Source organism: Toxotes jaculatrix, chromosome 11 (assembly GCF_017976425.1).
Source record: "Toxotes jaculatrix isolate fToxJac2 chromosome 11, fToxJac2.pri, whole genome shotgun sequence".
Taxonomy (NCBI): domain Eukaryota; kingdom Metazoa; phylum Chordata; class Actinopteri; family Toxotidae; genus Toxotes; species Toxotes jaculatrix.
Genome location: NC_054404.1, coordinates 23381048 through 23395368, shown reverse-complemented (window position 1 = coordinate 23395368; position 14321 = coordinate 23381048). Strand labels below are relative to the sequence as shown.

The 14321-nt window shown below is 42.7% G+C and overlaps 2 protein-coding genes across 4 annotated transcripts in view; one reads left to right on the top strand and one right to left on the bottom strand.

Moving 5' to 3' along the window:
* Positions 1-2486, bottom strand: part of vps8 (VPS8 subunit of CORVET complex) — a 60248-nt gene extending 57762 nt beyond the window's left edge. For all 3 annotated transcript variants that reach the window (XM_041049622.1, XM_041049621.1, XM_041049623.1), the window contains exon 1: positions 2369-2486. In XM_041049622.1, the coding sequence (XP_040905556.1) occupies positions 2369-2440 (72 nt within the window). In that variant the 5' untranslated portion in view covers positions 2441-2486. The remainder of the gene's footprint in view (positions 1-2368) is intronic.
* A 1572-nt stretch (positions 2487-4058) lies between these two features.
* On the top strand, positions 4059-12376 carry zic2b (zic family member 2 (odd-paired homolog, Drosophila) b). The gene is made up of 2 exons (XM_041050540.1): positions 4059-4992; positions 8328-12376. The coding sequence occupies exons 1-2, from the start codon at positions 4470-4472 to the stop codon at positions 8957-8959; spliced, it is 1155 nt and encodes a 384-aa protein (XP_040906474.1). The 5' UTR covers positions 4059-4469; the 3' UTR covers positions 8960-12376.
* Positions 12377-14321: the final 1945 nt, after the last annotated feature.

Below are 14321 nucleotides of genomic sequence, written 5' to 3'. Positions count from 1 at the left end.
AATGTAGGTGCTAAAAGGTGTCACAGGAGCTGATACGTGTTTGTATTATACTGCGTATAATGCAGGATGTCCATTATTGTGGGGGCTTTAAACTGCTGCAGGTGGTTGGGAATGGTTAGATAAAAAAAAGAATCTGTGAATCTTCTTAACACATTAACATGTATCCCTGCACAGTCCTGGTTTTTATCCAAAGGCCAAAGTGAAAACAGCACAATGTTCCTGTGAAATTGTTGAAATTGTCCACAAATGTGTGAATACTAATGGAATATTCCTCCTGTGATGTCCAATATGGAACAACCCAACAATGACAGCAGGAGGACAGACAACAATGCAAGTGTAACATGTACAGGGGACATTATACCATTTTTTTTAATGATGGTGTTGTACTGGGACCCAGTATATGTCTTGATGATAAGTTCAGAACAATGGTCACTAGGAGAGGTATGGTCTCAGCACTTTATGAACCGTTAAGTAACCTATTACTTACTAACTAACTGTCCAGGAAACACTGGAAAGTTCACCACACAACAATGAAATCTAATTTTCAAAAAGCTGCAGGAAACACTAAATCACACAAACCAAGATCTGAGAGCACACGTTACCGATAGTTACAGATCGTTACCGATGTTTAGGCAAGAACAATGGCTTAAAGACTTCCTACACTAACAAGCAGTCACAGTCTAAAGACCATGTTGAAGGACTCGAAGGGACCATGGCCTTTAATAAGGTCTTTTCAATAATCAGCCCGTCTGAACTTTATTTATGATGAACCCTTTTTCCTTTCCTTTCTTTTCTTCTTTTTTCTCTACTTTCTGGCCCCAGCATGACAGAGAGGAGTAGGACGACCATGGCAGCCAACAGCATCCAATCTAAAATCTTGCCATCATATCTGAGAGTCAGTCATACAATGCTGTACAGACACAGAGGTTTCATATCAGTGAGGGCGGGCCAAATAACAGAACCAGCTCTCTACAGTTCAACAGTACCACAGATTACATCCTCCATAATGATCCCACAACTGTATTAGCATCTCTCTGAAATATTATATCCTTACAGAAGGTGGAATTTATTGCATGTACCATTGGATCAGACTGCATTCCTTTTAGCTAGCTGTTGTAAATAAACTGATAAGCATCTCTTTTGTCCAAACCACAGATCTGACTGGAATCCTCCTTTGTTTTCCAGGCTACATGTCAATCAGGGACAGTCCTCCTCCGGTGCAGGAAGAGAGGGTAACACACCTGAAGCTGTACCAGAAGAAGAACAACTCCCGACCTTTAACAGTGCATAACAATAACAGTTCAACTATCCATAACCAACACAAGTCATGTTATTAACTACAAGCCAGGCTCTCATTCACACAAATTATACAGGGTCTGAACTGATCAGGGATCAGCTCAGTGCTCACATCCATACATATCCATTAGCTACATCACAGACAGAGGGCTGGAGCCAATCCCTGCTGACATTGGGTGAGAGGCAGGCTACAACCTGGACGGGTCATGAGTCTATCACAGGGGACAGGGGACGAGGACAGAGCAGACAGACATCTGTCTCGGATGTCCGTGCATTTGAATGCCTCCTGGATGCATTTAAATATGTTTAGACGCCCACACACACCTGAGAGCAGGTCCACTGACACAAGTGAAAACACCTGCGGTGGTGGACCGTGGTGGAGCACAGAGCCTTGTCTTGGTCACTTAGCACCTTTAGTTAACTCACATTGCTGTATTCTTACACACCTGGCATGTACATCTCACATTCCATGAAACATGTTCCATGTATAACAAACGATATCCTCTAAATAACAAGCCAGTTTGGACCAGTTTAGTTCTGTTTTGCTGGGTGTGTAGGAGGTGGAGCACAACGGGAAGTGGCGGAGCCTGAACGCACCACGGACGGCAAGTTGCACCACTAAACCTACCTTTACTTTCAAGTGTCAGAAAATGGCTGGAAGAGGAACAGGGGACTAGGTCGCTGTCTGAGGCTCAGTACCGACACGTCCTGTTTAAATAACAACGGTTCTGACAGCGCTGAGCTGCACCGTAAACATTTAATCACGTGATAGCGTCCAGACTTCAGGACGGTTTGATATACCAGTCAGAAATGCATTGATACACCAGCTTCGACAATCACACATGCGCAGACGGGCCTCATTTGGTCTGTCGTTAGCTAATATTGGGTTCGTTATTAACCGCGTTTTCCTTTGGCCACAGGGGAAAGTATCGTTTGAGACCAGAATCTCAAGCAGCCGCCAAGCAGAACCACAATTCGTGGTGTACCGAAGCCGGGGCAAACAGCTGACTGCTGCGGCGGCTCAGTGCTCATTCGCCCCCCAAACACTTCTGGAATAAACAGTGTCTCTCACCGCGTCCACCTCCATCAGGTTGAGCTGGGAGGAAGCAGACAGAAGGCTGCGGGCGTCCGGAGACTCCGACATCTCTGGGTCTGCGCGGGCCGAAGAGATCCCCTCTGTCCGTTTGTGGTGCCTGTGACAGGAAGCACTTTCAATTACACCTTCCGCTTGGTTTTCAAAATAAAATGTATTTTAAAAAATACTGGGCTGTAAAAACACAGTAAGTTCAGCAAAATTATTGAAAAGCGATTGACAGTGATAACTGTACCCAAAAGGAAACTCATGTCAGTCCCTAAGATGAACAAAATCGTAAATGGTAAAACATTAATGTTTTAAAATGGTAAAACATTAACAGCACAGTTCTCTGCTGTTCATTAGTCTGTTGTACATTACCACAATAACAACTGGGATCTACTTTTGCACAAATCTAATGACAGACCCTCATATTCAGCCAAGTGAAATGAATAGTAAATCATGCAAACTGTTTACAGAACCTTAAATCATAATGAGTGAAGTAAATGGATATGAACATATCTTAGATCACAACTGGCAGAAGTGCATCAAAGAAAATCAAAATGAAATGAAACCGATCAACAGCAGAAAGAAAACATCTGTTCTCATGAGGTGCTGGCTCAGAGGCAAGTGGAAAACTTTGCACATGTAACTCTAATGCAGTCGTGCAGTGTTTTTAGTGTTCTACAAATCAATGTTTCAGGGACATTGTCTTCTTCAGAGTAAAGTCAGCAGACCCCCGACTGACATGTATAGCACAGGTATTCCAAATCAGAGTTCACAGAGTATCAAATGAACAACATACAGTTACAGTGCATTAAGAAATCATTCAGAGCAAAGAAAAAAACCCAACAACAGATGCTGCAGAGTAAAAATCACAGAGGGCTGAGTGTTCATGGTGAAACATCTGCAGGAAATACTGAGAAGAGAAACTCAGGGCGTGTATAATGCATGACCTGAATTCACATTGTGGAAATGTATATAATGCCGACCTTCTCATGGCAGCCATTGTAGTACAGCCATTCTTTCTCCTGCTTTGATTTGGAACGAGCCTTTCATTTGTTTGTACTAACTGGACTCTTCTTTCTGTCTTTTCTATTATTCTCATAAATATAAACTCACAGGATTTTGCACAGCAGACTGGTGACTGATAGATTCATATATTAATCAACTGACAAAAAATGAAGCTATTTTGACATTATCTGTGGTTAATTGTAATTAACTGCAATTAATTAATTGTTTTTACTCATTTTCTCCAGCTATATTACCAAACATTTCCTGGTTCCATCTTTTCATTTCACAGAATTTTCTATTTAAATATGTCTCTTTGGGAGAATTGTTGGTGGTAAGTAGAGTAATAATAATAATAATAATAATAATAATAATAATAATAATAATAATAATTTCCTGGTTTAAATAAATAAATGCTATAAACCTGGAGAGTAAGCTGTTATCCTGACTGATGAGAATATGCCAGAACCAATGTAAACTATATGTATGTAAATAAAGCTTCGTGGTGAAAATCTGTAATTTTCTCACCAAACGTAGACAACATTACGTATGAGTCATTTTAATTCTTATAACACAATCACACCAGCACATTACATTTCATTTTCACATGTTGTCATGTCAACACTAATTTCTATGAAACGTCGGTCTGACAGACTCAGGTTATCTACATGAACCCTGTGACACAGTACAGTCACTGCACCGTTTACTCATCTGTGTTTTACCAAAGACATATCTTAGAGTCGGTTGGAGAAATTAAAAAAAAAAAAAAAGAGGGAACGAAGAAAGGAGGGGAGAAGGAAAGGAGACAAGGGCGCCACTAGACCGTGTTGGGTCGCGGCATGCTGTATTCCTTCGACTCCGTTCACCTCCATTCACACAGTAAATAAAAGCATGGAGGCTCTGACTCTCGGGATCTAACACCGAGCAGCGGGGGGTAAAGACACTGCCGCATGCGCTCTCCCTTTCACCAAAACGCGCAGGAAGGAAGCAGGAAAGCGGCGAACGCTTTGCCAGTTTGGATTTAACTCGTATTTCGTGGAAGGGAGGATTGTAGTTGGCGAAAGGAGCGGGGCAGCCCGCCGTGCTGAGCATGAAGCGGACGGCTGTAGTGGCCAGGCACAATGGCCTCGTCTCTCCGCTGGGGAACAACAACTCCGGAGCTTCGAGCATCGTCTCGCCGCCCCAGCCGAGAGCCACTAGCATCTCCGCTTCTGCCGACAGCGGTGCCGGCGGTGGGATGGACGGCCTGCTGGATTTCTCCAAAGGCCCCACCGTCAAAACCGAACTGGTGTGCAAATGGATTGACCGAACTTCTTCGAGACAGAGGCTTGGGCGGACGGCGACATCCGTCTGCGACCAAACTTTCAGCTCCATGCACGAGCTGGTGGACCACGTCACCACCGAGCATGTAGCGGCGGGGCTCGAGACCCTCAGTCATGTCTGCATGTGGGACGAGTGTATGCGCGGCGGGAAGGCGTTCAAAGCCAAATACAAACTCATCAACCACATCCGCGTGCACACCGGGGAAAAGCCTTTTTCATGCGCATTTCCCAACTGCGGCAAGATGTTCGCACGCTCCGAGAACCTCAAGATTCACACGCGCACGCACACTGGTACGGTTTCATGGCTGTATGAGCACACACACACTCACACCCACACACACAGCGCGGGGGACACAGTCGTTATAGTCTTTAAATCCGTGTCATCCGTCAGGACAGCAGCCTCACGACAGAGACGGAGAATAAAGAGGTTAACAGAGATTGTTCCCAGCCTGCTAGGAATCCCCTCCATGTTTACGTAGGCTCGGTTCCGTACCGATGCCCACCCGTCCTTCGTTGCTCCCTTGTTTCCTAGAGGAACCGCGGCTCTAAACTGCAGCTCAGGAGTCACGTAAGGTGACAGGAAGCAGCAGAGAGCGGCTGGATTACGTGAGAGGGAAAAGGATGAGTGCAGAATTAAACTGATTAGACGCACGGAGCAGAAATCAGTGTGCTGAGACGTACACGTTTCTGTGTTTATATGATTTTAGCTGTCAGTCTACATAAACATACGGTTCGCAGGAAACGTATTGGTGCTTCCCTCTGATTACCCAGAGTCAGAGCATGTGCAGTTTTAATTAAACTCAGTTGCCAGTTAATTAAAATCCTTTAATATCAATTAGACTCTTAATCTACCCAGTGCTGCTTTCTACTCACTGTCTATGAAGGGTGTATAGGCTGCAAAGAATGGCTTTATTAACGGTTAATAAGTCTTTTTCTAATGCTTTATAAATCCATTATAAGTCATTGATAAGAACAACTCTTGGGTTGCCAGGTTGGCTAACAATCCTTGTGGCTGGTGTTTTGTTTTATTATTTATTTATTTGTATTATTTTTAACGGACAGTTCATGGTTTTATTAGACAGTGTGAGCGGAGAGAGCGAGGATGATATTTAACATAGATCAACATTTACAAATGAATAATTCTTTTAATAACCCAATTAACTAACAAACCTAACTGCAGATGACTTGCTCCTTTGTCTTGTTGGTTTGTTAGAAAGTAAGAAGCCTAATGAACTAAAACACTAGCTGACAAAGACAGTGCAGGTGTAATGATGGAGGAGGAGAAATATCAGCCATAGGGATTTTTCTGTCACTCCAACCTGGCAACGCAAAAGTTGTTCTTTGTTATTGCCTTACAACAAACCTGTAAATCAATCCTAACTGGGCTATTAGCTTCAAATAAAGCTGTTAGTTACAACATATAAACCCTCTGTAAAGGCAGCCTAAACTGGAAAGTGGTACCATGTTCTCTCATGTAACCGGAGTAGGCTAAAATATGAAGCATTTTCAGTGTATTGCTCTGCGTTTGAACAGGAGCCTCAGACCATGGTTTTGATCAGGAGCATAAAGTCGAATCAGCACCTCACTGAACGAGTCTGAACAAAAACTGAACATTAGAACCTTTGTGAAAGGGGGATTTGCTGCAGAGCTGCTGGATTAGGCTGCATTAACTTTAGCTAGGTGGATCTAATAAACTGCCAATAGACAGAGTGTTTGAGTAAGTGTATTTCAGCTTTATTGAATATCTATGAAGGTCATGAAATAATGCAGCGTTTATTATAGTGTGTAGGTTTTTTTGGGGGATGACATTTATGTCATGCCTTTAAACACAAATGGTCAAACAAGATTTGAATATATTTTTTTTAAAAAGGGGAAATGAAATATACCAGAGACCTCAGACATAAACCTACAAATTTAACTTGAAAGTTTGCCACTTGTTATAATAATTATTATAATATACATAATATTGTTATTATTATAAACAGCCAGTCTTGTTTTTTTTTCTTGTGACTTTTGATATCATTTATATTTATATATCTTGTACAGTGTACCTTTATTTAAAGATACAGCCCCTGGTTTTGTTATGTGCTCAGAACAGCACCACCAAATTTCAAAGCGATGAATCTGTCTCACTCATCAATCATTACAATTATTTTATGTCTTTTCCTGTGTAAATATTCTACAGCAAAGATGCTACACAGACATATAAGCATCCTGATCATTACTGTTAATTTATTAATTACGATACAGTGTTAATCTACCTGCTGGCAGCAGGGAGGATAGTTCCAAATCATAACACAGTGAGGATTTTTAAATGTGTGGACCAGAGCTGTGCTCAGGTTGACAGTGTTGGTGTTGTCAGTTTTCCAGCCTTCACACATTCAGTGCACTCAGAGTCTCAGAGCCCTTCACTTGTTTCACATTTCGTTATGTTGCAGCCTCGTTCTAAAATTGTTTATATTCAGTTCTTCAGGCTGCACTCTGTACCCCATAATCAGGCCCAGTGCCATCCTAATGGCAAAGCATGATGGTGTGCAGGTGTTTTTCAGCAGCAGGGACAGGGACACTGGTCAGGGTTGAGGGAAAGCTGAATGCAAAGTACAGGGATAAGCTCTAGTTAAAACATGGTCCAGAACACTCAGGACCTCAGACTGGGCTGAATAAAAAAAATATTCACCTTCCAGGACAATGATCCTGAGCTCACAGCCAAGACGACACAGGAGAGTCTTAGAGACAACTCTGTGAATGTCAGCCAGAGCCCTGACTTGAACCCAATCAAACATCTCTGGAGAGACCTGAAAAATGTCCGTCCACCAGTCATCCCCATCCAACCTGACAGAGCTTGAGAGGATCTGCAGATGAGAATGGCAGAAAATCTCCAAATCCAGATGTGCAAAGCTTGTCATGTCATACCCAAGAAGACTTAAGGCTGTGATCACTGCCAAAGGTGCTTCAACAAAGCACAGAGTAAAGTGTTTGAATACTTCTGTCAATGTGATATTTTTTAATAAATTTTGCAGAAAAAGTCTAAAATTGGAGTGCAATGTAACGAAAGGTGAAAAAAAGTGAAGGGCTCTTTCTAAATGCGCTGTACGTGTCTGAGCATTACCCGGTTCTTCACATGTGAGAAGCTTCCCAGTATCTTCACAAACACTCTCAGTGTTTTTCATTCCCAAACAGTGAGATATTGGGTTGTTTACCCAGACACCAGACTTTTTCTCTTTTCTTCCCATTTAAGGCAACAAGTAGCATTTAAATGATTATTTGAATGGTCTGAGCAAAATAACAACTTTCAAACAAAATTTCATGTTGAGTAGATTTTTTTCTATTAATTACCTCCTTCCAAGAGTCTTTTACCTGAGCACAGCCACACATACTATAAATTAGGGTTTCTTGTGGCTACACAAAGCCACAAGAACATAGGTGTGTGCATGTAGATGTAGAGGCTGAGTGTTCCCTTCCAGTCAAGTCGAGTCATTTTATATGTAGAGCCCATTTAAAACCAGGAAAACTGCTTTACAGAGATTCAATTATGGGAAAGGGGCTCCTTCTACACTGTGATTATGGTGTGTGTGTGTGTGTGTGTTTGTGTTTGTGTGTGTGTGTGTGTGTTGTTTGTGTTGCAGGTGAGAAGCCATTCCAGTGTGAGTTTTGCGAGCGGCGCTTCGCCAACAGCAGCGACCGGAAGAAGCACTCACAGGTCCACACGGCCTCCAAGCCCTACGACTGCAAGGCCCTGGGTTGCACCAAGTCCTACACCCACCCCAGCTCCCTGCGCAAACACATGAAGGTTCACATCAAGTCGTCACCTACCTCTGACCCCCAGGACCCGTACGACTCCATCCCTCATCAACTCCAGCAACCTCATCAGGCTCTCCTGGAGCCCCTCGACCTTAAAATGAACCGCCTCTCTCCATCACTTGCCAACAATAATGCTAATTTTTCTCTTCTGTCGAGTCACGAATTGGGCATCAGCTCAGCCAATGAAGTGGACCATAAGCTGCTGCTGCGGAGCTCGTCTCCAATGGCAATGCCTCTGGATCTGTCTCTGTCGGGCCTGAAGAGTCAGCTGGCCCAGAAGCAGCAGAGCGGCAGGACCCCGCGGAGGAGCCAGCGATCGGTCAACCCAGCCTTACCTCAGTTGTCTAACATTAAAGAGTGGTATGTCTGTACCAGGACTACAGCGCCACACTTTCCTCTGCTTCACCCAGACCACATCAAATCAGAACCTAGCGATGACGAGGAGTACGTCACGTAGGATGGAGGGACTGGTGAAGAACAGACCTCGTACGTTGTCAGACTGGAGTCAGGTCAGAGGACGCTCTGTGGAATCATAGTTGCTGTAATTTTCCAGAACCAGCAGTTGTACGGTTCGACGTCAGTGGCCCTTCTAAGATGGAGGAGGCTGCGATCAGACAGAAGGCTTGTCCTCTCTGTCTCAGACTCAGCAGTGTGTGTGGGGGGACCATCAGCAGTGGCTCAAAGGATGCCCGGATGGGGGGGACGAGAGGAATTTCAACACTATGGTTGTCAAACTAAAATGTCTGACGCAAAGAAAAAAGAAAAAAAAAAAAGACTGCAAGTTATGGAATCAGCGTTAGCTAGCTAACCTGAACTAACAGAGGGGATAACTTTGTACAAATGGACCAGAGAATGTTAGTGACTGCTCTGCTCGCTGTTAAAGAATATGAAGAGGGTCTGTGTACGCGATGGCCTCTGTAGAGAGACAGATTATTGACCAGTTTATCTAAGAGCTCCACCTAGATGAAGCAATTTCAAGGGCTAAATTGCCACTGATGGAAAGTGGTTAATGTTAACCTGAGCTCGTAGTAGTATTGTACACGTGGTAACAGAGCAGGTGAGTGCGTGCCTGTTAAGGACTCAGTCTGCTTTAAGCAAGCTAGTTTGAACAGTGTCAGAAAGTTGGAGTTGGAAGCAGCTGATTCAGCCGTCAGAAAGTAGAGGGGGGGGGGGGGGTCAGAAGGTGTTAGGGATCTGACCAACGCTTTGTTTGAAGCAAACTGAGGCCTTTACTAATAAAGCTTACTTGTTCAGAGGTGTTTTATGTGATCACAGTCTAATCCAACACAGCAGGCAGTTTTCAGACAAGTGGGACTGATCCGTCTTTGTACTGCTCATCAAGTGTCTCCTTAACCTCTTCAACTCTATGGACCTTTCAGTAAGTTAATCGTGGGTTAATGTTTACACTCCATTTGCAATTTAGTTACGACCCCCAAGGATTTTTTTCCAAAAATGACCATATATGTCATGCACATATTCCTTTAACATGGAGAAAAAAAAAAAAGTGTATTAAAACGATGCACAAAACATCCAGTATTTTCCCTGTGATCAAATGGTTCAGCCATAAAAAAACAAGAGGTGGCATCTCAATGTGAGCATCCTGTAGTGTCCATGAATCAAGGAAGTGCAATGTGTTGTGTGAGATTGTGGTACAGCTTGGAAAAATGTGTAGTGTCTGTGAAGACTTTAAATGGTTAATAAGTGACTCGTGTACATTATCCATCCATTAGAAGGTCATTTCCAGCTGGATTTGAACCTGGGACGTAAGGAAACCTGCCTTTAAAATGCTATTTTAAAGGAAAATTACCAGTATGGGTACACGACCGCGGCGAGTACAGTACGTCAAAGGTGAGGCAGGTAGTGGGTCTGCAAACGGTGATGGATGTTTAGAAGGGTTAGTTTTACTGTTCATTTCTGTTTTCTCTTCCACACATGTTCTGCTAATGAGGGGGTTTGTTTAAACCTTCTTGGTCACCATGTTCCCAAGCTTTTAACTTGGTGAGTACATCGTTATTATTATTACTGCCAGCAATGACGGACGAAACTGCAACCATAACACCCAAGGTCAATGAATCTGGAACTTCTCTTTAAACAGTGTGAGTGAGTCATCAGTCTGGAGGTCCAGAGCACAGAGGGTACGTAGTTTTGAGAGCAAGGACAGAAGTGTGTTATTGAACTTTTGTTTTTCAAGAGCAATAATCTCAAGACATGAACAAGCAACTGCTCACACCCAGTTTATGAGGTATTGTGTAATTCACACGGTGGAACAGTGGTGAGCACTGCCACAGCCAGATGGTTGTAGGTCTTCAGTCCTCCAGCTGGGACCTTTCTGTGTGGAGTCCCAAACACAGGCAGGTCTGATTGATCTGAAACTCTGAATTGTCCATTGATGCGAATGAGAGTGTGAACTGTTGTTTGTCCATATGCGTCCGCCCCGTGTCAGACTGGTAACTTGTCCAGGTGTACCATGCCTTTCACTGAGTGTGAGCTGGGATACTCCTGCTCGATAAGCTGGTACAGGTAAAACGGATAGAAACCCCAACACAAACTGAACACAGCCCAATAAAATCCACTGCCTGTGACCTGGAGGTGAAGAGTCGTCCTGTTAGATGATGCCTCCTAAATAACATGAGACCCCTCTTAGTGTGCTCCACTTCATGATAAGATATCAGATACATCAAATCTTTGCGGTCCCTTCAGAAAGAACTCTCTGGCATCGAAGGCGTTCAGTTCACACCCATACATTCACTGAACCATTCACTCTGCCTTTATAACATGTAGGCAGCAGATGAAATGTAAGATCCAAGTCAGCTAACATGAACGCCCCCTTTGCTGTTCCACCTTTAACTGACCCCCTGATGAAGCCACACTGAATCCCAAACCATTTTTGTCAGTATTTACTTTCAGAGTTGTGTAGTGATTTTTTTTTTTTCAAAATGGCTCTCAGAAAACAGGTGAAGGGACATTCTGACAGCCTCTGCCTGTCCTCGTTTCACGATAGTTAACAAGGCTCACGAAGCCTAAAGAGACTTTAAAAAACAAAAAAACAAACTTAAATTATAAGTTAAGTGTGACGTCAAGAGAAATGACTCAAATCTGACCAGAGAGCAGCTGAACTGATTCCTTTCCAGTCTGTCTGGGAACCACTGGAGTTCATTCTTGAGCTTTTCCTGGAGCTTTCAACCACATCTGCACTGATTAAGACCATGAGATGTTCCAGACAAAGTGGCCCATGGGATAAGATGTCTTTTGTCATACTACTGCACCACTGGCTGAACTCTTCAGGTGATTACAGTTGATAAAGGCACCGTAATCTGGTGCTGGGATTAATTCTGATTAATTAACGTCAGGGAATAATTGGATATTCACTGCCTGCTCAGACTGCTTCCCAATACGGTGCTAAAGTTAGTAAACACTGATACCCGTTTCTCACTAAGGACCGATCTTTAATCAGAATTGCCTAATCCAGGACTGATCCACGTGAGATCCCTTTACACCAAACCTGACTGACCTGTGGCACCTGGTCTCCATCTGCTTCAAGTGAAAAGGCCTGGGACACGAGTCACCTAAACCCGTAGCAAGCGTCTATAGTCAAGACCTTTATGAAGAGCGTCATGAATTTTGGCATCAAGGCCTTTAATGTAACATCCTTAAATAAAAATCCTTAAATAAAAAAAACAAACAATGACAACAACACACACACATAAACACAAGCAAACTGAACCAGCAGTATGTAAGTTAACAGGTATATTTATTTATTTGTTTGTTTGTTTTGAATTATTATTATTATAAATACTTTAGAAGCCCACATTACTGGTTGAAGGCACTAGAAAGTTTCTGATGGCATCTTTCATGCAGGTCCACTGGTTTACAGCATGTGCAGTCTTCAGAGAGCAATACAAAAAAAAAAAAAATCTGTAATGAATTTTCTCATGCACAAGAAAATGTAATTTGTTAAATAAACCATTTAAATATTAATAACTTATTATCAGTCATTTGTTAAGCACATATGTTGTAATACGTTACAACATACATCAGCTTCTTAATCGCTCCTTCTGTGTTAGGTACTTTAGCCTTCACAGGATCTGACAGGGCAACTATTCCCATTCAAACTGATTTTCACCTAAACTGAAAGCTGTCACAGCCTCTTCATCACCTGAAGTAACAAAGACATGAGCTCAGTGTCCTTAGTCATCACGTGACCAGCATCACTGATGTAGGGATGTCTGACTCAGCTTGTCCACGCGGGTCCGTGGACGTGAGACATTTCTGTGTGAGGCCTGACTTTCTGACTTTCTAATGTCTGTGGAATGCAGTGTTGAAGAGAGTATCAACTGTGACAGTTTCTAACCCGAGGGTCCAGGCCCTTACAACAGGTCACCAGATAAATCTTCACAGTCGAGAGATGATTATGTTGATTATAATTTCAATCTTTCAGAATTTCCCCTAATCTTTATTTTCCACAGGACTCTATAAATCATTCAAATAAAACAAAGAAAAACCAAAACTTATAAATGTGCAACTAGTACCGCGGGGATGGTAACAACGGTACATGACCAAAACCTTACCATAGAATGAGTGATTCACTTTGAATAAAACACACAGAGCTGACTCCACAGAAAGAAAAAGAAAAGACACTAAAATTTATTTTGGACTCCAGAGAGCACAGTGTTCCCACATGCATCCGTTTGCTTTTCTGTCTTTTACTTGTTGTTGCTGTGGTTCATTTATTCTGAACTCTGAGTACAATTGCAAACAGCACTTTTAGTCTTGGAGCTTTGTGGTTGACAGAGTGAGGAGGAGGAGGAGGAGGAGGAGGATGGAGAACTTCCCCCAAACTACTCTACCCCCAACTGAGCTCATGCTGCCAGCTCTTACCCTGAGCATTGTACACTGTGACCTTATTCACCCCTCCTGTTTTCTCACAAAGTCACTTTTACCATCTTTCCCAGTCCATTCCACATGGAGCAGGTCTGTAAAGACATAAAGCTCTAGTATATTGAGGTATAGTTTACTGGTTTGTCCCTGCTACACATGAAAGCTTGAATTTAACTCATTTATGAAACAATGATTTCAGTGAATTCGTATTATTCTTTACTTTCAGATCCAGCTGTTTGACCCACATGGGACAGGAGCTTCAGTGGGAGGACTGGTCTGGTTCTCAGAGGCACATTGACCGCGCCCCCAGCTCGATGGCCATTTTAATCTATAATACAAGTATGTTTATGCATTCTTTACCACTATGGTTGAATTTTAAAAATTTAACAATTGCCCAAACAACTACTGGTGTGCGAAACCCTGCATGTAAACACGACTTGCTCTCTTTAATCGTGTGAGTTAAGACAAGGCCCCTGGCCCTCTCTCCATTCCAGCAGTGAGGCAGGAGCCAGGGCCGGACAATGAAACCTTTCACAGAGAGAGCATCATTTGCTGAGGGGATGAACAGTTATGACACAAGGCCAGAATTGTCTGTGCTTTGGTTTTGACAAATCACAACTTCAGATGCAGATATTTACAATTGTTATTTTCACTAGTGTCTAACTTTAATTATGTATATTATTTAAATATGTCTATATATATGGTGGCAGGTCAGAATTAAAGGGCTATATGTTGTGTTTGAGTTAAAAATAATCATCATTTAAATGGTGTTATCTGTGAATACTGGTATTTGGGATATTTTGAATGGGATATTTTGGGATACTGGTGTTTGAGGAAAGTGTTGGTGCTGTAGAACGAGAGGCATCGCCATCTTTTCCCCATCTCCTCCAGGAAAAGTCTCCTCTTCAATTTCTTTCTTTTTCTTTTGATTCCAGCCTAGA